Source organism: Empidonax traillii, unplaced genomic scaffold, assembly GCF_003031625.1.
Source record: "Empidonax traillii isolate 1590-97213 ecotype Southwest subspecies unplaced genomic scaffold, ASM303162v1 scaffold191:size1449129, whole genome shotgun sequence".
NCBI lineage: Eukaryota > Metazoa > Chordata > Aves > Passeriformes > Tyrannidae > Empidonax > Empidonax traillii.
In genome coordinates this window covers 1,318,677-1,344,514 of record NW_020955384.1, presented here as the reverse complement: position 1 = coordinate 1,344,514, position 25,838 = coordinate 1,318,677, and the positions used below count along the sequence as shown (strand labels likewise).

The following is a 25,838-nucleotide window of genomic DNA, read 5'->3' as shown; positions in this document are numbered from 1 at the left end:
TTGCATATGATAATTGATATTTTAGACCTTCAGTCTCCTGTCAGGCATTACTCAGTTGGCAATAGTCAACATAATTGTTCTGTAACTTTCTTTCATCACCCTTAAAAAAAAGACTCTTGCACAAATTTTCCAGTAGGGAAAAAAATTCCACTTCAGATAAATTGTTGTCACTGAGCTGAGGCTGTTTTCTGTCCACCATAATGTGTTTATGCAGGATATGGTGTTGCTTTTTATTCTGAACAGCACGTCTTGATGACACCTGTTTGGTATCCTGACACCATGCAAAATACAGATTGGATGCCTCTGGACTTTGATCCCAAGAGCTGCATGGAAATTTGCTAGTACATATAATGGCTGCATGTATTTGCATAGTTAATAAAGTTAAAAAGCTGACAATGATAGTAATTTCGTGGATTTGTATCTTCCCTGATGGATTAGTACAAAGAGCTTGTTGATTGAGTTCACTAGCAATTAAAGCGGGCAATTGATCTTTCTTATCTTTCCAAACAGATGAAGTGAGAAGGGCAGCCACGAGTTACTTTTCACCACTGGGCAAATTCTAGTCGAATCTACGTGTCAGTCATCTTTTAGCAGAAAGCTCTGGCTTCCTGCCATTTTATCTAGTCCAACCTGTGTGTGCCTCTTTTCACTCATTCACTGACAGGAAGAAAAAAAAAAAAAAAAAAAAGGCTTTATCTTATCTTCTAGGGAAAGCTTGAGCGTTTGCCTCTTCTAGAGAGGTAGGACTGGGAGGCTGGTGTCTGGCTGGTTCTCACTGAGCTCTCTCAGGATGGTCTGACTCTTGTAGGTCCTACACCCTTGACTGCCGCGCTGCAAACAGCTGTAATTGAGGCCAAAGACCCCATAGGAACAAGAAACAGCACTAACTGAGACTGGCCACACTCTTCTGTTCTGCAGTCTCATCTTGCAAAAATGAATAGAGAAAAATAAAGAGGGCATTCAGCATTTTGGAGATAGCAAAAAACAGTAGAGGAAATTTGGAATGTCTCAAGAGGCACTGAAGAATAGACTCAAATAGAAACTGACTGTTGGAGTTTGATGGGGCTAAGCAAGGTGGGAGGAAAGCCAGCCAAATGCATAAAGGGAGGGAGATAATCTTCAAAGATCCCAGTAAGTGAATTATCTTTTGACCATTTCTTTTCTGAAAAAGAGGTTTGGCTGAATGTCTTGTTACCTAAATGGCAGAGACAAAAAATCCCCATCAATTTTAGTTTATATAACAGTCTGCAGTTTCATCCATATAAAGCACACTGGTTCCAAACATGAAGCATGGATTAGCTCTTGGCACCCTCAGTTAATTTTGTTATTAAGAAAGGTGTTTTGAAAAAGCATCCTTAAATCGGGTTTTTACAACTTGTCTGCCCTTTTTGTGCATGTGTGTATTGGTGAGAGATTTGGAAAGAAAGAAAAAAACACAATCCCACTGTGTTATGGACTTTGCTATGGAGAGGAGAATTAATTTGCAGTTATTCTCCTTTGCTGTATGCTGATGCTGATTTGGGAGGTTTTGTTTGTTCTGCCTTTTTAATATCTAATCTTCCTTTCCAGTTGTGGCTTGCTCTATGGTTTCTGCATTTGCTCTACATTATCGAGGAACCAGAGGTTCAGATAATCATCCATTTCTATCTCAGCCTTTTTGCTCACTGGTATTTGTATCAAAACTTGTTGCATGTATGTGTGGAAGATACCATCTGTTTCTTAAAGTGAAAGATGAGGCAGAATTCTATTAAAGTCACCAGTGCTTCTGTGATGAGTAAGAACAACAGCAGCAAAGGCCAGCAGAAATAGAAAAATAATTTTGGCAAAAATGTATAAATTCCTGTCTCCTTACAGTTGTTTCTTAGTGTGAGTTATTATTATTTCTTAAAATACTCAGGCACCAGAAATTTTGAGTCTAGAAAACTTCCCAAGCTTTGCTGGATTTCTGGTTTCCTTGACAACCATTCATATAAATAGTACAGACTTGTTATGGGGGGGAATATCAGTATAATTGAAACCTGTGAATCACCCAGGAAAAAGCTAAATTCAATGTTGAAGTTATAAGTTACCCAGCAAACATTAACAGAAGAGACTGTTTTCCTTTAAATAAGGCTCTTCTGTTAATGGTTACTGATTACCTGATAAGATGGAGCAAAGGCAGTGATTTTCCGAAGGTGGAGATGCCAGAAGATTCGTTTTGGCTTTCCTTCTGAGGAAACTATTACAGGTGACAGTCGTCTTCTTCTTCTCTTTGGTGACTTGGAATTTCTCTCTCTCTCACTTCAGATTTTTCTTTTATTATTATTATCTCCAAAATATGCATACAGTGTGCTTGAGAGGAGCATGAATGTTATACCCATATTTAAATGTTAACCTGCTATTCCCCTCCTTCCTCAGTGATTCAGTTAACCCAGTCTCAGCAACAAGACATTGATAATGCTCTCCTGGAAGCAAGACAGTGAGAAAGGGGATCAGACACATGTCCCTGCCAAGAGTTTAGACACTGGGAGGTAAAGTCAATGTGAAAAAGAGAGGACTGTCCTAGAACTAGTCCTGATCTGTGCTGCTGGAATTGTGACTGAAGTTTCAGGAATGTGGGAAAAGGTGTGGCAAATGTTTACAGCAGATGAAGGTTCACAGAGATGAAAATTCACACAGACGAATCTGTGAAAAACTGTGATGAGAAAAACTGTCCGTAAAGAAAACTGCCCTGTCCCAGCAAATTGTTATTGTTTGTTTACTCCCTCTTTTTGGGCTTTGTGTTGCAAAAAAAAAAAAAAAAATCTTAAGTTATATGATTGTCACTAAAATGGTGACAGTATTTTCTTCTAGTTTAGAAACAAAATGAAAGACTAAAATAAAGGTCATATGTTTTAAAAAAACAATATCTTGCTCCTTCTGGTGTTTGTAGTAGCAACAAAGCAAATAACGAAAAAACTGTGAAAAGAAGTTATCAACTACATCTAGAAAGTTATTTATCCAGTCTGAGGGAATAGAAATCTTTATTGTTATCTGATTCACATATCAGAATTTTAAAGGTTGTTTCCCATACCTGGGACATGAATTTGGCTGGTTTTCCTTCACAGAGATCCCTCCTGCTCTAAGTTCTTTCATCATGTAGATTACACTGGTTTTCAGATCAGGGTCAGACACAATTCAGAATAATTCAGCTATGATTTGTCCGGATTTACAACATTCTTCATGATTTTGCTGTGGTCTAGAAGTTTTGCTTTGTTTGCTTTTTTTAAGATTTTGAAGTTAGTTTATCACCTGACTACTATAATCTTCACAATGGTAGTGCCTGTGTTGAAGTAAATAGATGATGAATACTTTTGGATACTCACATTTCCATCAAGTCATTCATTACAAAGCCTAATTCACATTTTTGTCCATTTTAATCAGTATATTCTAGATGCCAGATACTTCTAATGGCAAAAGCTGGCATGTCTGCTCTGGGGAGGCAAAATCTACAGACTGCCTTTTCAACTTCCTCATGCTCTTCTGTTTTCTGACTTCTATTTGCTGCTGGCTGTTTCCTTCCTCAACACAGGGAATCTACAGTCTGGATGGTGGTGGGTTTGGTTCTATTTGATCCCATTTATTAGCCCGTCTCTGAGAGGGGTGAGGGTACATGCAAATGGCACCTTCTGCCCCCAGGCTTGCTGTTTCTCAGCCTAGTGCCTCAACCTGGCCATCTGACCCTACAGGCCGTTGCAAGATACTGGCCTTAGTGGTGCTTTTGTAAAGTCAGCTGAGCAACAAGGCTGTGTTTTATTTGAAGTGGGGATGGGGATAGTATGCGGTAGCTGTGGATTATTTTGATTGATTTTTTTTTTTTTTTACCAAGCATATCTAGGAAGATGCAGTGAATGTAGTGACAAAATCAATATATTATTGAAGGTTGCATATTTCCAGAGTTAAAGTGTTTAAGGACATGCTGCCAGGCAAAGTGTTTCATCAGACAAAATTCCATCTTACCACACTGAAGGAATGTGACCGAAATTAAACTGGTAGATAGCTGGGTCCAAAGAAATAGGAGTTGTAAAGAAGCTGTGACACTCTGCTACAGGATGTTGCTAAAAACTTACAGGGCTTCAAAACCCAACCTAATTCACAAATGAAAAATGCACCAAAAGTTATTAATCAAAAAAATACCACCTATCACTCCCAAATCTGGTGCAAATTGCTGCAGAGTGGGAGTATATATGGGGGCAGTATTGCTGTTGGGTTTATATTCTTTAGTAAGCACCTGCCACCAACCACTATCAGATGCCAGCTACTAAGCTCAATGGACTCTTGATCTGACAGGATACAGGCACTATAAGTTGTTTGCCCTTCCCTGTTGGTCACTGTCATTCCATTCATGTTGGTATCAAATTTGCTTTCTGCCAAGTCTACAAGACCAAGTCTCTCTCCCTTTCAGAGGGGCTCAAGTGACCTGCCCTTGTACAGTTATTTAACTTACAGCTATGGAGGAGACAGCACTCACCTGGGAAGCCTGGACAAGTTTCCGTATCATTTTTTGGGGGGGTAAAATAGCATAACAAAATAAAAAAAAATAATCACACAATTCCCTAAAGAAGTACAGTATAACACTCAAAGTCTGGCTAAATATATTTGTGATGACAGTATAAGAGTTGTGCTTTGTGATTGCAGTGTGTTTTTAAAAATACAAATACCTAAATACTTGGGAACATAATCACTATACAATTTGTTCACAAACAGGGAAAGGGCCACCGTTTTCCCCTCTCTCAGTCACAGAAACAGGGAAACTTGATTTAAAGCTGTATGTCTATATCAGACTTCTCTCTTAAAAATGGCATTTCTGCTAACTCTAATGAAAATGTATACAGTGGTAGCATCTATGAGAAAGCTGATTTAGGTTGTGTTTTAGTCAGCTTTTCCCAGTGATAGAACCCAGTTAGGGAAGACAACTTGCTGGTCATGGAGACTGTTGCTCTCACTTCTCTGGCATTTACCAGACTGATCAGTTATGTACTGCATGCAGACTCACGGGCATGTAATTTTTATATTAAAATAACTTAGATAATTTAGTGTATTTTCAGGGTTCAATTAGAGAAAGAATAAAGATGGTTTTGATGAAAGACCTTTAGTGAGTAGATGTTATTTCATTTAACTTAAAAGAATCACTGTCAGTACCAGCTGAATGCCATTCTTTACTCTCCTCTCATGAACAAAAATCCAGATCTTGAGAGCTAGGGACCCAAGGTATGCTGTTTCTGCTGAACTGGGAATTACACAAATGGCAAAGTATGTCACACTATTTTGTTTCTCTTTCTTCTTTTACTAACTCTGGTTTTTTCTGTTCCTGATGTATCTTCTAGGAATATTTGTTCTCTGAAGGCATCTCTGATCTAGCTTGTAAAGCAGATAATTCACAAACATGGCATATATGGGCCATTTTAACTATTCTAGAGAAAAAAATATGCATTAAGACTTACAGAAAGTATTTAGACAATATTGAGAAAAAGTGACTAAATGTTACCAGTTATATCAAAGTGGACAGCTTAAAGGTTGCAGGATTTTCCAAGAGTTTTGCAATTATTTTTTTATGAGTTAGGCCACCATAATTATCTTAAACTGGCACTTCTTAACAATTGTCGCAGTTTAGGAACAGTGCTCCCCAGTTTAGTGTCCCTACCGAGACTATACCAAACCACCCGTCACTTGCTCACTCCCCTCTTCCCCTCTCCCTTCCCGCTCTGGCGGGATGGAGTTGAGAACTGGAGGCGTAAATAAAAGGTAAAGATCATGGGTTGAGGTAAGAACAGTTTACTGGAAACAGCAATGAGATAAGAAAATTCATAGTAACAGTAACAATACTAATAACAAAGGTATACAAAAGAGAGAATGATTCGTGTGCAAAAACCCCAGACCCTGAGACAGTGAACAGTGGCCAACAACGCCTCCATGTTTTTTGACTGGAAGCCACGCCCTCCTTCTTGGACGTGGGAAAGTCCCTTTCCCCCACCCCTGGCAATGATATGAGGTGGTATAGAATAAACTCCAGGTCCTGGCCTCAACAGGGACAATGACCTATTCAAACACTGTGCCCTTATATTTCTTTTCTACTGTATGTACAGAAGACTGTATGTAGTACCCAGAGAGAGTGAGCCTTCACAGTGCTGTTGTATAGTGTAAGCAGTTTTCCTTAGCATGAATTTGGAACGGTTACATTATTCATGAATAGCAGTGCCATGAAGAAATTATGCTGGGGACTAATTAGGATCTCTGTGTCTTAGTCAACTCTGCAATACAGGAGAGAAAACTTTAGATAAATTGAACTAATTGACAATCCACGCTTCAATGTATGCTCAAATCAAGCAAGTGCTATCCAGCTGTGATAGACCATGTGGAATAGGGACTGCTTTTGTCATTTTAAAAAGTCATCTTTTCAGACATCAGGCTTCAGGATGGCAGGCTTTTGGTTTCTGTCTACCAGGTCAGAAGGAACTGCTTCACAAGGATTTCTTCCATTTAGTGATACATGGCAGTGGTGTTGGGAATCCTGAGAGCAAAGAAGGTAACTGCACCTTGAAGGTGGCTTATTTTTCCAGCCACCTTTTACCTTCCCTTGTCTCAGGCTATTCATGCAACATCTGAACCCCTACCTTATTAGGTTTATTTGCATAAGCGTATTAAGTGTTGTTTTAGAGAAATATTGCATTTGGAGTAGTAAAATGAAGGACATGCCACCCATAATTAGTAACATGGGGATGGGTAAAAGCAAACATAAATCTGTAAAATTATTAGCTCTCTTAACATGTGCGATATGACTCGTCTATCACAAGGATGTCAAGTGGCAGATTCAAAGCAATATAGTTTGTGAAAGCAAGGTAGATACTGCTTTCTGACACCTTAATGTGATGGTGCATTCCTGAAGGCCCCCTGTGGGACCACAAATAATTAGAGTTTTGAGGGTGTGGATTTGAAATTATCTCTGTTACACACATAGAAGACATTTCTGGGAGCATTGAGGTTTCAAAAATCCAAACAAAACTTCACACTTCAGTTTGCGCTTTCTGGTTTTGCTTTGTTTTATGATAACCTTTTTTTTCTGCCTTTCCCCTTAAAATTCTGTCTTTCTCCTTGAAGGTTTACTCTACTTCCCTCAGTCTTTTTAATGAACTTAGTAGTGGAGAAAAGCTCTGCCCTGGTACAGGAATCCTTAGAATACAGAGGGAAGTTGTGTGTCATCATAAAGGGAGTAGAGCAGGTCAGCTTACATCATCAGAGGCCTTGTTACTTTATATTCAAAAAGAAGTGTGCTCTAAGCACCTGTTATTAGCCTTTCTTCAACCAGGCTTCCAACTTCAAATAAATTTTAGGAACTCATTTTCTCACAGGAAGGTTTTCTTTAAGGATTTTGGAGTCAATGAGTTCTGTACAAATGCTGTTTCATGTAATAAACATTACAATGCCAGTGAATAGATATGAGATAGTTAAATAACAGAATAAATCTCCTCAGTTTTATGAATGCACTTAGTTTCTGCCTACTTTCCTTAAAGTATTACATGATAGGACAAGTTTTGAAATCTGTCTCACTCAGGTCCTCTCTAGATAAAATACTAACTGAAACTAAGGAGAGCATGACTCAAGGAAAAACTTAAAATCTGGGAATTGTAATGCGTGCCCTTTAAAACATTAAACAATAGGAGTTTTAGACAGGGAAATGGGAACTTTTCAAAAACCTCTATATGACACTTTCAGAAGTGACTTTTGGTACTTTAGAACTTGAGTCTCACAGTAAGAAAATTAAACATAACTCATGGAACGTAGCCAACTATGGAGTTTGGTCTCCCAACTTATTTTAGAAACTGTAGAAATGTTTTGTTTAGCCTGTTCTGAAGAAATGAAAATGTTTGAGTTTACCACTTCGATATGTGACAAACAAAAAATGTGGCTAAAAATGTTCTGTTCTCTCTACTTTTGAGCACATCTGTGTGATTTTGGTAGTTTTAAGTTAAAGTTAAAGCTTTAGGAACATTTGAGTGTGTAAGAAACATTTTTCTTGCAGTTTTCTGGCCCATTATACCAAACAATGGGCCTTTTGAAATGTTGACCTCCAAATCTATAAAAAATATAAGGAACAAAATGATGTTTGTTACTTCTACCTCAAGAGTCAGAATATTCTGGGAATGGCAAACATAAAAATTTTTGGTTTGGTTGAAAATGAAAGTAAGTTACAATATACCAGCAGTTTTAGATTAAAAATATATATTTCAATTTTATCAGGATACAGGAATGTCTCAGAAGGAGTTGTACTGGATCAGAAAGGCTCAACTAATTTTAATTTCGTTGTGTAAAGCGGTTGCCTCAGAGAACTTTTCGTTTCCCAAGGTTTCAGAAACTTTTGTGCATTTTGGAGCTTCTGAAGTAAATTTGAAAGCAGGATTTTAGATGACTTTTCACTTCAGAGATCTTCCACTATTACAAGAAACTAGTGTCAGGAAAAGTTTCTCTCTCTAATGAAGATTATTTTTTCTTCTTCTTTCCCACTTCCCATTTCCTGTCAAGTCGGAAGTGTCTTGGATCCCCAACAAACACTACTCTGGGATTTACGGGCTGATGAAGTTGGTTCTGACTAAGACTCTACCTTCTAATCTTGAGCGAGTCATTGTCCTCGACACAGACATTACATTTGCCACTGACATTGCTGAGCTATGGGCCGTCTTTCACAAGTTCAAAGGTATTTTAATGATCTTTTTTTTACTTCCTTGTTTGAGGGGGGAAGGGAGAATGTTAAAGCAAACAATACAGTGGGGATGAAAGCGCTACCTGAGATTTGTTAAATGTTTTCACTCTTTTAGTTTTTGGTGTTTCAGTATAATTGTTCTCTGTGTGAGCTCTTTTCTCAGTGATATTCTGTATAGAATGATTGATGACACTGATTATCTATGTAGTTGGTTTTATTGGTCTGATTATTTGGGACAGGTGAGAGCTTGACAGTACAGTAAGTGATGAAGAATTATGAGCATGCTCTAGTGATGTACCATTCAAGTACCCCTTGGTACTCTATACTTGGAAGAACTTGGGTTTTATTATTCTTTCTATTAATAAAAAAAATTTATTATTTTCAGTAGAACTTTTCCATATCACCTCTGAAAGTGAGTGAAGTTTGGATCATTCTTGAACTAGAGAGGAGGATGAAGGGAGCAGAGTTAAACATGTGAATAGAAATGGGTTCCATTTTTGCCTGCTCCTCTTAATAAGTTGATAAAGGGTTCTGGATTCTAAGTCTCCACCTAAAATAGTTTTCTTCACCTATCTCCATTTCCCACAGCTCCTTGGAAATGCACTTCATAGTTTTACCTAGAAAGGAGACTTTCAGAGTAACTCTGTAAGGAGATGATCACAGAAAAGTTTCCCACTACCCTTTCACAAACCAAAGCACTTTCCTAGGTAGCACACTGCTAAAACCGTGTAATTCTTATTGCGAGCTGTTCAGAATCAGAGAGATACCCTATTGTTTTTTCTTACCCTCAGAATGTCTACTGCATGGTAAGCACAGAGGCATTACAGCATGCTGGTTTGAAGGTTTACAACCCTGTAGAATTTTAACCTTGATGCGTTTAATCAGCTCTCTCAAAACCATCTCAAGCAAAGTCAGCCTAAGCAAATGGGAGTATTTGTTTACTGAAGCCAAAATACACCACTCCATTAGGAGGATAACAGAAAAGAGAGCATATTTACTGTACTTATCCCCTGCTAAAATCCACAAGGCCTCTTTGCCTTTCCCAGTACCCAACTAAGGGGCAGGACCTATTGTCTTCAGCTCTACTGTCAAGGACAGGGTTCTAGTGCTTACTCCTCCATGCATTTGTTTCCTTTTCTTTCTGTGGATACACTGATGTCCTTTCAGCAGACCTGAAGCAATCACCTTCTTACTTAACTGAATTATTCACAAGCTTTCTTCATTAAGGAATATCAGATTTTTCCTCCTCTTCGGGTACTGTTCAGGCCTCTTCACCAAACCTTTCCCTCCACTGAACCTTGAGTCTCATGTAAACATAAACCTTAAGCATAAGTAACATAAATTTATGCTTAAGGAGTAATGCTGTGCTATTGCACTGTCTCACTGTGTTCTGCTGTCCCTTTAATAGCAATATTTTACTGAATATAGTGTATAAGCATGACGCGCTGTGTAAAGAAATGTATATAAACTAAACTTGGTCATAGAGAACTGCATGGTCAAAGAGGGCAAAATCTGAATTGACACAGTGAGGGGAATCATCTTGCTTGTGTTTTCTGCCATAATTTCAGTTAATATCCCTTGCTTTTTTACTGGGGGAACGAAACCAAGCATAAAGTCCACTTGCAAGGAGAGAAACATGGACCAGAAGCAGACAGAAGATTGAAAGAAAATACAGACAGAAAATACGGAAACATGGAGAAGAGTAGTTAATAGAACTAAAAAAGTGGTTATGTTAGTCTCCATAGAGCTAGGCAAGAATGCTCCTCTGATTAGAGCTGTGAAAAGCTCTAACTTGCACACAGAGACAGAATTCCTGTGCTACTGCCAGCCCCTATAACATACATAGCACAGCTCCCAAATGTATGATTTTGTAAGTTGTCCAGTGTGCCTTTTAATTTCAGCTGACTACCTGCTTCTCCACAGTTTTCTAATCCTGCTAATAAATTGGTCAGTGTCTATATCTGCTCATCTCCCGGGCAGTCAAGCACAAAGAAAGAATTGATGGGACAATCCCATAGCACTAGGTATTGAGCCAGGGTGGGAGGACTTTGGATCCTAAATGTTGGGGAGGAGAGAGAAATTAGTGTCCAAGCAGAGGCTTGTTCTCTGCTCTGTGTCTGAGGCTGCAGTTCTATTACTAAAGGTGACCTCAATGATGGTGACATTAGAGTTGAGTGTTTATAGGTAAGAATCAGAGGGAAAGCCAATAAGGCAGATATCATGGTGGGAGTCTGTTACAGACCACCCAATCAGGATGAAGAGGCAGAAGAAGTACTGTATAAGCAGCTGGGAGAAGTCTCACAGTCGCTAGCCCTTGTTCTCATGGGGGACTTAAACTTAGCAGATGTCTGCTGGAAATACAACACAGGGGATAGGAAACAGCCCAGGAAGTTCCTGGAGTGTGTGGAAGATAATTTCTTGACACAGATGGTGAAGGAGAAAACCAGGGGAGATGCCCCTTTGAAGCAGCGAGCAGTCCTGGCTAACCAGGGAGGTCCCAGTGGACTGGAGGTTAACAAACATGATGCCCATCTACAAGAAGGGCCAGATGGAGGATCCAAGGAATTACAGGCCTCGGTGCCAGGGAAGGTCATGGAGCAACTCACCTTGAGTGCCATCATGTGGCATGTGCAGGACAATCAGGGGATTAGTCCCGTCAGCATGAGTTTGTGAAAAGCAGGTCCTGCTCGACCAACCTGATATCCTTCTATGACAAGGTGACCTGCTTAGTGGATGAGTGGTTGTTGTCTACCTAAACTTTAGTAAAGTCTTTGACACTGTCTCCACAGCAATCTCCCGGAGAAACTGGCTGCTCCTGGCTGGGACAGGGTAAAAAGCAGGCTGGATGGCCAGGCCCAGTGAGTGGTGGGAAGTGGAGCTAAATACATCTGGCAACCAGTGACCGGTGGTGTCTCTCAGGGCTCAGTATTGGGGCCAGTTTGGTTTAATATCTTTATCAGTTATCTCGATGAAAGGATCAAGTGTGCATTCGGTCAGTTTGCAGAGGACACCAAGATGAGTGAGAGTATTGATCTGCTGGAGAGCAGGAGAGCTCTGCAGAAGAATCTGGAAAGGCTGTATTGATGAGCAGAGACCAGTTCTGTGAGTTGCAACAAGGCAAAGTGCCAGGTCCTTCACTTGGCTTACAACAACCCGTTGCAGTGCTACCAACTTGGGGCAGAGTGTCTGGAAAACTGCCAAGTGTAAAAGGACCTGAGGGTGCTGGTTGAGAGCAGATGAACATGTGCCAGCAGTGTGCCCAGGTGGCCAAGAAGGCCAATGACATCCTGACTTGTGTCAGAAATAGTGTGACCAGCAAGACTAGGGAAGTGATTCTCCCACTGTACTTGGCACTGGTGAGGCTGCAACTCAAGTGCTTTGTTCGGTTCTGGGCCCCTCACTACAAGGACACTGAGGTGCTGGAGGGTGTCCACAGAAGGGCAGCAGAGCTGATGAAGGGTCTGTAGCCCAAGTCCTGTGAGGAGCAGCTGAGGAAGCTGGGGTTGTTTAACCTGGAGAAAAGGAGGCTCAGGGGAGTCCTTATCCCTGTCCACAACTCCCTGAAAGGAGGCTGTAGCCAGGTAGGGGTCAGTCTCTGCTCTCAAGTAATAAGAGATAGGATAAGAATGGTCTTGACTTCCCAGGGGAGGTTTAGATTGAGTATTAGGAAAAATGTCTTCATGAAAGGGTTGTCAAGCATTGGAAGAGGCTGCCCAGGAAGTGACGGTGTCACATCCCTGGGGGTATTTGAAAGTTGTATAGTTGGATATAGTGGTGTACTTGGTAGTGTAAGTTTAACAGTTGGACATAAAGGTCCTTTTAGTCTAAATGATTGTATCATTCTAAGATTCGATGGAAATGCAAGGAAGAGCAAGTAAAGAGAGATACCGATACCCTTCTACTGCTTTGTAAAAGTTTGATGTAAATTATGTGGTGATTCTCAGTTTTTCTTAGGGTCTTTTTGTTTGTGCTTCCAGCATTACGAAAGATTCAAAAATTGTCTCATGTCATTAGCCCCAATTATTCCTCTGAAGGCTTTTTTTCTGAACTGATGTTTTAATCTCTTCTGTGTTTCTCTCTCAGAAGTCCCAGCTATGTTTATGCAAATTTCTTTGGGACAATCTAGTATGTTTGTTGAAATACTGCATAAACAGAAGAGTAATAAGACTCCTGTGAAGGGAAAGGCTACTCTCCAAAGGAACCTGACACTGTGCCCAACCCCAGCTTGGAGGGCAGCTTTAGACTCACTGAGTCTCCTTCTAGAAATGTTCAAAAACCCAGCTGATGGCTAGAAGCTGCCATCGTAAACCTGCTTACATCAGGATGCTTTTTGAGCAAACAGAAGAATTTTTCACAACACTGCAGAAAAGGCAAGAGCTTCTGTCTGCGGGTTGCTGCAGGATAACTGATGAGGCAGTCCAGCACAGCCTTTTCCAAATTTCAGCCACACATACAGAAAAGGTCCTAGAGTCTATAATTCTTTCTGTCCCCAGGAAGACCTTTCTTCCCAACAAAAGTAGTGACAAAGGGAGACCAGGAGCTCAGATTCCTTTTTTCTAGGACACCATGCTTGGAAGAAACTCAGATTCAGGACTGTCTGGCAATTTAACCAGGTCCAATCTGCTGTGTAGAAAGCCCTACAATATGTTTTAAACAGTATCTGCGATGCCCAGAATCCTTGTTTTGCAAAACTTCTTCTTCCAGTCATCTTAAGAATTGCTGAAAAGATCAGACCCTTACATAGTAACTTAATATTTTTGGTGGTGAAGTTACTACCACCTTTGCTCTGTAAATGGAAAAAAGAAAGTAGGATTTCTTTGTAAATTGTTGCTCTCCTGCCCTTTTCTGATAAGCTCTTTGCATATGTCCTTACAATATGTGATCCAACTCTTCTGTAGCTGAGTGCAGAAATTTGAAAATCTCTCTTTGAAGTGGCAACCTTAGGCTTTGGGAGAAAATCGCACGTCTCTTTGGTAGCCTGAAACAGTGTCTCAAACAGTATAACATTTAACAATTTTCCTTAGCAGTCAACGGGTATTGTGTAATTATTATTCCTTTTATATGCAAGCTTCAATATCTATGCATAAATATGTCTTTGGGAACCAGTAACTTAAATTTCAAGAGTCACATCCAGCTTTTCAGCTGGGATTTGGACATTTCTGCTTTAGACTCTTGCACTTTAGATAGGTAGTCTGTTTCTTTAGGACTGATATAAATCTCCAAAATTTTAACTTCAGAGGTTGAGTGTGCAGCCAGTCTGGTGAAGATAACCTGTTATGCATGTTTTCTCTGACTTAGTTGACACTGATTATGTTTTCTATTCATCTTTCACTGGATTTTGATAGTTCTAAACTTGAGAAACCACCTAGCCTAAGGGCAAAAGAGCAGGCCTGTAGATCATAGTATATTCTTAGATGAAGTGCTGCAAAGGGTTTCAGACAGCAAGGATTAGTGTAACCAGCATACTTTTATTGCAGAAATTGGGCAAATTCTTGTGAGAAAACAATGGGTCCAAAGCTTTGTTCTGCACTATCAATCTTAAAATTCTTTTAAAGGCCACATCTGCTAAGTGTTTTATTATTCTTGTTCACCCAAACTCATGGTACTGAAATGTGTGTTCTTTTTTCTAAACATCTGATTTTTAATCTATGTTAGATATGGATACTCAAGAGTATTCACTGTAGATGGTATTGTGAATTTATTTGGGACCTGACTATAACATTCATCATAATTATTTGTGTTACAGGTCGCAGTTTCAGTCAGGATCCCAACCTCTTCATGCTGGGTGCTGTACATATAGATAGAAAGGGACTGTCTTTGTGCTTTATCTGGTGTCAGGTGACAATTCTTGTGTCTGCCTGGTCCCTTTAGGCCATTGCTATGTATGAGTCATAGCTGAGACTCACAAATGAGACCTGAATAATCCCTGTAGAGATCAGTGTTGAGGAGCTCTGTGGTAAATTGAATGTTACATCAAAGGGCATTATGGTATTTCTAAGTACATGTCAAAACTCAGAGGCTATACTGAACAGTGATGTCTTACTACTACTACATGTTAGTCTCACAATCCAGCTAGATGATATGATGAATATTTTAAGTGCTTTTAAACAATAGAGACTGGATAGTACATAATTAGTTCATTTCAAATAACTCTACTTGTATACTAAGTCACCCAGAGAATATAAGCTACAATTAGTGTTCAAGTAAGTCTTGTGAGAAAGCTGATGAAGGTAATAAGGAAGAGTCACCTACCTCCATTAGCAGGGCATGCAAGAAGCTTGAGAGAAAGAAATGGCAAGCTTGAGAGGAAGAACAATATTCACAGCTTCATACTTTGCATGAATAAAAACATGTTATAGAAGCTGTTTGCTTTGTGTCAGGAGCGCAAACAATGATAAAAATCCATACTGACATCATAAATGCCAGAAAAGGTCAACAGAGATTTTGGTGCAGGATCAAGAGCCCACAGCTGAAGAGGGACTGGCACATAGTCAATCCCAAACTTAAAATTTGCGAACACTCAGTATGTGGGTGCTTTGGCATATTGCTCTGCAGAATGCCTGAGGTATCAATCTAGGTTCGTACTATTTTTTCAGCTTCTTCAGGAAAAAGAGAAAAAAAAAAAAATTGGGGAGGGGAGGGAAATCACAACCGTCATAAAATTAAGCATCTTGTGTAGGGGGTTTAGTGATTATATTCCTACAAGAACTATTATGCATGTAATATCAAATGCACGCATAACTTTTCATTTGCCTGTGAATTTAGTGTGCCAGAAAGTGAGATGCTGATGGCACTGGTGAGAGTCAGGCAGAGTCAGCAGGTGCTGTATAAATTTCCCTGAATTTGGCTCTATCAGTGAAGCCCCATTTTAATAAACTATACCTGTCATAGCCCTTGACTCTCCTTCTGCAAAGGCTGTGCTTTTTATAGGTGTCTCTTCTTGTGATGATGTAAAATATTCAGCTGTGGCCAAGATTAAAATTTAAAATTCATTGTCACCTATGGCTCAAGCCAGGATTTGATCCACAGAATTGATTCTGGGCAGGTTCTGTAGTTCAGTCTGTCAGTTTACACTGAGTAAATCATTAAAGCTGCCAGATGATTTTGAGGCAGGATCTGCGCAGGCTGACACACTGTTTGTGATAAATCCTGCAAAAATCTTTCTTTTTCTTCTGGTCAGTGCTATAGGCTTTCTTTTCTTACTAATCAAGAGGAAGGCATTAGCAACACGTACCTTAGTGTGTATAAAAATCCATGGTATGTGTCTTTTTGTGAAGGAAACGGTCACATTATAGCAGAGTGCATTAATAAAATTGTCAGGCAGCTATTAAAATAGTTTAAAGTTATCTGAATTTTTATAAGTGTCTAAAAAGGCCGAATGGCACTTGTCTTTCCTCATAAAAGAAACATCTGTTAGTTTCTGAAAGATTTGTGTAAGTGTTTAATGGTTAGACTACAGTATATAGCTCATCCTAGGGTTATTGCACAAATGAAATACATTTTCCCTTTGAAAAGGTCCCTGTGGAGACTCTATCTGCTTAAGATTTTCTATTCCTGATTGTTATATCATGGTGTTTTCTTCTTCTCTGCTATGGAATCTTTGAAGCTTCATTGATAAAGAATCCTATTTGTTATCTGTAGCTGATAGACATGTTGCGGGGGTGTCATGCTCCCTTGTCTCATGATGCTGTTGTTCTGTGTGAAACTACAGGAGAACACTGATGTAGAGCCAAAGAAAGTAAGGGGTTAGGATATTTGGGGTAAAAGCAGACAAGTTTCTAACTGTGATTGGGGGTTAATTTTGCTGACTTTAATTAGGAGGGGATCAAATAAAGAGATGGGACCTGCTGATTCTCTGGGTCTAGGGAAAAACATTTCCGATTCTCCAAGCTTGTTGGATAAGCTGACTGGCTAGAAGTTCTTTTTTTTTTTTTTTTTATTTCTTTTTTTTTTCCCCCCTAATTGCAGTTTGCTTTGCTGTGATATTCCTTTATTGAGAAGGCAGTATGTGAGAAGGTTGACCTCAGTAAATGAGCTCCAAGGGAGAGAGTTTATTATATGGATCAGCATGTGCACATTCTAGTTTATGGATTTTAATGTGACAAGGGACATAATCAGAAAATTCTGATTATGAATTGCTGCCAAAATAGAATGGCTGCAGTTTCTGAAACATCTGTAGTTCTATTTTAGCTGAATGGCCCTTTGTCTGTTTCTGCCATCAGGCAGAAATATTTAGAGGTGAAAGGCCAAGACTGCATAGAAATTGGGTATAACCCATAATGGGGTAAATTCTAAAATAAAATAAAAGATTTGGGCTCATTTTTTTTTCTGATTTGATTTCCAAGGGATACCCTTTGGTCATGTTTTCAAGCTTCTTTCTCTTGGGGTCTAGGGATGTTTTAATTATAAATGAAAGCTGATACTCTTTTGTTATCTTTTGATAATACAACTGGAGTTTTTGTAATAAAAACTCACCACATACTACAAGATTTGTAATAAAATCTTGTTGGTAACACTGAAATTTTGAGGACTTTTTTCTACCTTCTCAACGTCAATCTGGTGCTTTTTCTACATTATTGTTCTCCAGTCTTTGTTGAACTGCCACTCATTCTGCAGCTGTCTTTTTGGCTTAGATGCTACGATGTATCCAACACCCAAACTAAACATTGTATGACTCACACAGTGTTAGAGCAAAAAAACAGTTTCTTTCTCCCCTGAGCTCTTTTTGCAGAATTTAAAGATACTTTAATTCTATTAATCTTCGGTACTCCAGACGTGGAGAATGGACCTAGAGCTTTTTGAATTGCCTTGCAAATATTTAGTGAGAGAAATCTGGGCAGAGCACGGCATCAAAGGACCCAAGTGCATATCCCTATCTCCCTTGACTAGCAAAAGCTATGCCTTTTCAGAAGCTAGAAAATCCAGCTCCCACGGGGTGCACACTAGGAGAAGAAGCATTTATGCTTTGCATCTTTGTTATTGGCAGAGGAAAAATATATTTCTGGGAATGGAATGCCAGTAGGCTGTGCTAAAATGAAAGCATATGAGAACTGGGTGGGAAGAAACCAAGGAGAAAAATAATAAGAACACCCGCCCATCCAAACAAAATAGGGGAAATCAGACAGGAGTTGCTGTCCACTAATAAATGTTTTAGGTTGATAATTTTCTCCTATAATACGCTCACCTTCTTGTGGCTGCTTGCTCTCAGATACATTCATTACCCTTACCCTGTCAACTTACAACTTATTTAATTACGTTTTGTTTAGAGGGCTGTTAAAAAACTCCAACCCCAAATTTCTGCCAGTCTTTTTGGGTGGAATACACAAATTAAGCCCATGTACTAATCCCTCTGGCCAGTCACTCTGCATTTCCTAGGTGACAGTAAAGTTGAGCAACTGCATGAGCAGACAGTGAATATAGAGGGAGTGGCAACCTGTTCACCAATTAATAATGTGTAATGATAAGTAACCTCTGCATGTGTGAAAAAGCCAAGCAAAAGGGACACATGGGTCATTCATCTCACAAATGAAGTTTACTCTAAGGTTTGATAGTTATATTAATAGGACCAAAGAAATAATGATATTTAATAGCTAGGTTTGCATGCCTAAGGCCCTCATTGTAATCACATGCAATCTATCAAGCCCATACACTTCTCACAGTTCTCTGTGACATGCATTGTAATAACCTGATATTCTGTTTTCTCCTTCTCTGAACCAGATTTATTCTCTGAACCTACCTTGTTTTGCATTAACAATCCATATTTTTAAGGACCTAAGGCCCCATTTCCAATTACAAAGCTCTCATTGGAGGTTTCACCTTTTTGGTTTTATGCTGCAAATTATGTCTGTAATATTGTCCTTGGCAGCACATGGATTTGCATAGGGTAAAGTGGCGTAGGGAATATCTGTCTCACAGGTTCAAGCTGTAAGGTAGAACATACTGTCCAGAGGTCAATGGTATGATTATCCCATCGGCAGGGTGAGTGGATGGTATTGCTCCCTGTACAACCATGCAAGAGGGAAATGTGTTTACAAAATTAAACCAATTTATTACATAACAGCACTAAGACTCTGTTCAAATGCACCATGAGCAAAACCTGGGGACAGTTACATGAACTAAAAGTTAGACACTTAAGTGAAACCAGTAATTAGTCCAATTTTGTGGAAATAGTAGAACTCTCACAGGTTTCCATTTGCAGTTAACCTAGAGATTCAGGGATGTTTGAACCCCTCATTTAACCCTAACAAGGTAAAAGAAAGAATTCACTATGTCTATAATGGACCACTTCTATCTGCATCTCCCCAGTGATTTTATTTTACTTTATTTGACTTACATTTCAAGCTGATTCCGCTGCATGTTCCTTGCAGTAATATCTAGCTGCATTCAGCATGGGCCAAGCAGTTCAATTAAACAAAGAATTTCTCCCTCTGATTCCTCAAGTATTTTTTGCCCTTTTAGACACTGCTAACAACAAAAAGAATATTGCCCTAGTCTTTCTAGATATGTACCAAAAGGTGATTGATTGTTAGTAGAAAGGTGCACATTAGATATTTTCTGGTGAAAAGGCAGGCCTATTTATGTTTCCTTTGCACTGCCTAAATACTTAAAAAGGTCTCAAGATCTAAGCTGGTGGTGTTCTTGCTTTGGTGTAACACAAACCCTGTGTCAGCTGCTTCTTCTCTGTGTGGTTCTGGGATTCATTTTGGAGCTGGGACCAAACATGACAGCAGAGCAGATTCTTGAAAGCCATTAACTACTGGCACAACTAGGTGAAATCCTTAAGTAAGTGCTATTTTGACACAACAAGAGAATTTGCCTGGTGGGAACAAAAGTGGAGGTGTATAGCGAAGAAGGTGTTATAGCATTCAGTGGTGCTTTTGACAAATAGGCCAGACCATGAACCATCTGAGGACTTAGCACGTGCTTACTGGTTCTTTCCTTCTGAGCTATGTGACTTTGGGCAGGACCAAAGCCCTACAGCGAAGTAAGCCCTCATACTTTTTCTTATTTAAAATTGTCCTTGCCTGACTCAGTGCTACCGCTCTCCTGTCATCAGCACTAAATGTCTGCCAGTTTATGCTCACAGCAACTTCCTGAAATGCACATCACCTCTGAAATTGGCACAGGATCTCCTGAACTTCATTAATTCATTGCATTGCTGTGTCTTCCTGCACGTGTTATGCTTAATAGACAGTAATAATATTTCATTTCTGTATGCTTCAGGATATCATTATTGCAGGTGCAAAGTGACATTCTGTAGGGCTTTGCCAACCTGCTTCAGAGTCATACTGGCACCCATTTCTAACAGCATTTGGAGATTCATACACATTCCAATACTAAGAAATGACGATTTGAATGTTGTTACACTGGTTTCCTAAAATCCTAAAAGAGTACATCTCTGCTGATGTAAACTATCTTTATAAAGCATTGGAGTGAGCAGGATGGTGCTGACTTACATCAGGAAAGAAGTCTACCTCCTGTACTACTTTATTTACATAAACATTCTTGCTTTGAGCTTACATCTTCTCTTTTAGGCTAACTAAAAAAAGATGTGAATAGTTGGAGGAGCAATCTTTGAATATGCTTTCTTTTCAACTCTAGACCCCTGTTATGGGTCACGAGTAAAAAGAGTTGGGTGACCTCAAGCCAGGTCTGACGTGCACAAAGGCTGGAGTGCATAAGCGGGGCAGCATAAGCGGGGATGCACTTCTGGAGTATGACTTTTGAGGCAGAAGAGAATGTTCACACACTGCCAGTTGCACTCGTCATGGTCATGTAATTCTTTCAAATGTAATAATAGTTAGATAAATGAAAAAAAAAAACAATGTGGAGATGAAAGGTGTGAGTGAATAGACAAGATAGTGAGCAGGAAAGAAAGAAAAGAAACAGGGACAAGTGATAACACATCCCCAATCAGTCAAGATGATTTATCTTGAAATCTGAGATTATCTTAAAACACAATGTATCATGGTAAATTTCTGTGAAGCTATATAGAGGCAAGTGCATGTATCTAGTAATTTTTTGCATTTTCTTGGCAGTGATATCTGACTACAAGAAAAAACTTGTCAAGGAAGTAATGAAGTACAAGTAGAATTAAGGAGATAACCCAACATTTACTGTAATGGAATTTTGGCCTGTCCCTCCTATGAGGTTGGTAGTGCAGATACCATCCCCACTTAGCTGCAGTCAGCAATTAGTCTGTTGTCACTGTTATCACCTTCTTATTTGTTTTGCTCTGTGGTACAAGAGCTCTGCTTATGGCCAAGCACTTCTAGTCGTTCTTTCTAAAAGAGTGGTAAGAGGCTCTACGCACCCATTGCCATGAAGCCAGGTGGTTTTCTTTCTCTTCCTAATGAGTTTTGATCACTGGAACACCCAGTCTAGTCTTTGTGTGGGCTAGGAGGACTGAGAATTATTTATAAAATTGAGAAGAGCAGTGATGAAGCTCCATTTTTGTGTCTTTTTTTTTTTTTTTTTTTTGCTTTGGTTTTATGCTATTGCTTTTAAAGGTTTAGTTGCCATAACAACCCAAAGCAGTCCTGTATTACCATAGAAACGTGCTGTTGTGGGTGACAGTTTTTATGAGGATCCTTTTTTATTTGTTCCTCTTCACATAGTGTCTTTAACCCTGGCCTTTTTGCAGGTATATCACAATACACTGCGGGGATTCCATAAAGTGTCAGAATGACTTAATAAGCAACAAAAATGAAGCATATACTTAAATCCAGGAAGAAAATCTGGTGTCATGGTTGACTGAGAACAGAAAAGAGTAAAAATAAATTCTTGTTGCTTAATGTGGAGGTCAGAGGTATTGCACTTAAAGCAGGGCTGGCTAAACAGTCCACGTGAACAAATGCTCAAACAAAACCACTGCAAAACAGGAGTTAGGGCTTAGATTATATACCAGGGAGTTAGTATAAAAACAACTTGTCATGATAATTGTAGTTATCAAAAGACAGGACTACTTTCAAGTTCTCTGCATGGGGCTGCTCCTTGAGACTGTTCCCAGGCTGAAATGGGAATTGTGGAATAAGGCAGCCCTCTCACAAAGCTGAGAGGGCTTCATGCTGAGAGCTGGTTCCAGCTGCATATTGATAACCTGCAAGCTTTAGGGTGTTGGTCACGACCTGGCAAACCCTAAATTGTTTGTGATCTGTCTATGCTGAGGACTTTCGCTCCTCCTGTGTGATATCTTTAAAAGCTGTGCTCCACAAAGCCTTTTGGCTTCATGAAGAATAGTAATAGAGCTTTTCCTTCCACAAATCTGCATCTCGATCTACTCATTACATAACTGTCCTGGAGCAGTGGACCACTGGAGCATATCAGCTCTCCTAATGCCTGATAGATTACTGTGCATCTTCACTATCAAACTTCAAATTGAAGTTATGACCTGTCACAGACCATTTACTCTGTCCCAGCAAGCCATTGTAGTACAGGGTACACTGTTACAGGTTCATAATTATATGACAAGTCACACAACTTATTTGGAAAGAGGATAGACAAGCATAGCCAGACAGCTGTGGAGATTGTTATTGATCGGTATTTTCGTGGAGAGGCACAGGTCTATCAGTTTCCTGTAATCAGTTGCATCAATGATGAAAAAACTTTGCATTCCTGAAATGCATGTTTTAAAAAACATAAAAGCTTCCAGCTAGGATATTGCAAGATTTTCCCTTGCCAAGGTCAAGCAGGCAGTAGGAAATGCCTTGTTATTATGCTTTATGGCTACTGACCCGTTTGCAAACCTAGACAAGTCTGCTATTACTTCCTCTCATTTGACCCTCAGTTCTCCAGGTTCCATTCTGAATTTCTCAGCCCTACCTGGGAGTCATAATTAGTGGGAAACAGGATGTCCTTCCTGCTTTCTGAATGTCTCCCCCTAACTTCAGAGAAGTGACATCCTAGGGTGTTCTTTATCCTTCATTATCATGGTATTGAGAATCCCCTTCATCATTTTGAAGTTTCCAGGTGAGACCTGTTTCATCTCATCTAATTAGGAATTACTGGACTGGATTTCCTCCTTGCTCATCTTCAGCTCCTTTCTCCAGTCAAGAAGTGTCAAATTAATAAGTCAAAGATTGAAATTAGGTGTTGTAAATACTTCCTTCTTCTTTACCTCCTGATAACATCAACGTTGACTTCTACTCCATGGAAAAAAAATTAAGCCAAACTTCAGAGGGACTGTTATATCCTGTTGAAATTAGTACCTGTTGCAATTAAATTGCTGAAGACTGACCACCATGCAATATGATTTCTACTCATTAATCTTACTAACTAGGTACATTCAGTGCAAATCCATTCTCTGAACAGTTTTCCATCTCAAGTACAGAACAGGCTGCCATAGCCTCTTCTTTTTGCCAGTCGTACTGTAAGGTCTGTGGTTCGTAGTTTGGGTTTATGGCTGGATTAGAACCAAATAATAGACATATCCTAAGCTTTTTAAAACTACTTCCACTTTGCCCACTGCTAATGCTAAGGCAGCTGTTACCACATGTATGAACTTCATTTTTAATGGAGCTCTTTATATCAGCAAATAATCCTTCCTTCAGTTTCGTGGCTGATTATTTTTCCTGTCTCACTTGACTGAGATTGCTATATGAGATAAGCTCAAGTAAAGAAGCAAGATTTTAGTGCCAGAGACCATGTCAGGGGAGGATCTAGATCTGGAATATGTACCTGTGCAGAGTGAGAATTTGTGAAGATTTCCTTTTAAAGTGAAGCAAAGGTAAGGGAGAGCTGCAGATTGCAATACACTCTTTGAGAACCCTGTAACAAAAAAGAAATTACCCTGACCCATTATATTCCCCTGGGACTGTCAGGATGTTGGCAATACAAAACATATAATCAGTATTATCATGACCTAGCCAGTGCAGACAATACCATGTTAGTGTGGGTGGCAGAAATGACACTTGAATATCAGTGTGTTTCAGTGACAATAGTTCTTCATGTGCTTCAGAGCTATTTTGTCATTGGAGATGTCACATCAATGCTTGAGCTGCCTTGTTTTTCACCTTTCTCATGGTGAAACAGCAACCTTTTGGTGATCTTCCCATCACCATGTGTTTTCAATGGAGCACTGAAAACATTACCTCAGCCTACATCTGAGGTCCATCTGCAGTTTCTTGCTGGAACACATTCACTCTGAAATGGCAAGTCACATGTCAGTAGATAGCCAGTCCTGTACTTAACCTTCCTCTAAAAGGCACAAAACTATGAGGTGAAGATTTATTGATGAAGTCCACTGTTTAGTGATACAGTAAATAAAAATCTACAGATAGAAATGTCATAGCCACCTAGCACTAAGTGGTAATCTGGTATAAATTCACTGATTCATTTCTGTTCTAAAGTATTAACAGATTAACTATTCTGAGAAACCTCACCCTGGATCAGATACCATCTGTCTTTCCATAGTAAGCTTAAAGTCGGCACAAACTCCAATTCGTGTGTTCTGGTTAATGCAATAGAAATGCCATTCTGTGCCCACATTTGACTATGTATCAGGTTTTCTTTGCTGGGTGATTCAGTCGTGAACAGCTCCTGTGTACTAATGAACACGGAGCCATTGCTGAAGTGAGGCTTGAACTAACTTGGTTGAAATATTGCTCTAGGGTACCTTGCTATGTAACTCTGACTTTCACATTGAAGGCAGATGGGAATGCTAATTTCTTAGGATGAAGTTTGGAAGGTAGAATCTAAAGTGGAAGGAATTTGATTTCCATGATCCCAAGCTGTGATTAGTCTTAATTTATCCCTTGGTAGAAGAGGAAGACATTTAATCATTTCTCTAACAATATGTAAGTTCTCCAGGTTGTCAAAATTAAGAACTAAAGATTAGGTTAGTAATCTCTGGAAAGTGTGTTGAGACCTAGAGAGCACCTTTCATTATATTTGTCTCCTTGTGACCAGTGCTTGAAAAAGCAATGATAAACTCTGAAGGAAGTTGCAACTAGAGTTGAAAGCAGAGACAGGAGAGCTGTAATTTAAGGCTGAGGGCTTTGGGAGGGGGGAAAACGTCATGCTTACATGCCCACTGCTGCAAAAATGCACTGAGGATATGCTTCTTAAGAAATCCAAAACAGCTAGTACTTTTTGTTCTCTCCAAAGACTGCCCCTGTCTGGCCTATCTGTCAGGCAAAGCATAAGCTTGCTCCTAAGAACTTTGTAGCTCTGGTGTCTTGTTCAGTGGGTCCATTGTCAAAGGGCAGAAAGGAGGCAAACTACTCCAGATGAATCAAGATAAAGTGTTACAAGAACTGTTTTATTAGCCTGAAAGCTTGAAGCACCTTTACCAATTCCAATATCCACTTCTTGCCTTGCAAGTGGGATTAGTATCTCTTAGCAATATATTGAAAGCAATCAAATACATCCAGTGAATGCCATGAGTAAAACTGAGCAATTAGTACTAATGATACTAAAGAAGGAAAACAGGTGTGGTTGAATTATGGTTTTCCCTTATAGGCTTAGAATATATACAAACTGAAACTAGTTATTTAATTATATGTTATGGCTGTTACAGAGTTTATGTATTTCTAGTGCTGTTGGTGAGGAGGTATATTGAGATAGCAGGGTGTTGTAACCATTTCCCCTCAGATCTCACCAAAATTTTACAGTAGCTGTGTACAATTATTGTACTCAAAAATACCATTTTCCCCCACCAGGGAATCTTGCAAGAATGTGGTGCATTTTTCTCTGCAAAAACCAGTGTTGCTAATGGAGATCTCAAGGGGGACATTCATGACATCAGGCCAAGATCCTTGTCTCATTCCCCATAGACTGAATTTAGAGCGATTTCATTACTTTCACTTAAACTGTCCTTTATAATGGTGAAAATTAGATGAGAATCCAGCTTTCAATTAGAAAACAGTGCATATCTGAGATATTGATCCAGTTGATCCGAACAGTTGATCCAGATTATTTTTTCTGAAAAAATAAAAATGTGTCAAACCGTTAAAATTCAAAAAAAAAAAGAACCAAAATTTTGGAAACTGTGAAGTCTGGATAAATTTGGTCATCATGGAAGATAAATTACAATAGCTTTCACTCAGCTTGGATTAGCTTAGGATTTGTCTGCTTATGACTGACCTGTAGTTTAAGGATCTCCTTTATTTATTCCATATATTCT

The 25,838-nt window shown here is 39.3% G+C and overlaps 1 protein-coding gene across 1 annotated transcript in view; it reads left to right on the top strand.

Moving 5' to 3' along the window:
* The window catches only part of LARGE1 (LARGE xylosyl- and glucuronyltransferase 1), a 194,084-nt gene that overhangs the window by 78,702 nt on the left and 89,544 nt on the right, over positions 1-25,838 (top strand). Inside the window, exon 5 of the mRNA XM_027886630.1 lies at positions 8,539-8,710. Within this exon, the coding sequence (XP_027742431.1) occupies positions 8,539-8,710 (172 nt within the window). The remainder of the gene's footprint in view (positions 1-8,538; positions 8,711-25,838) is intronic.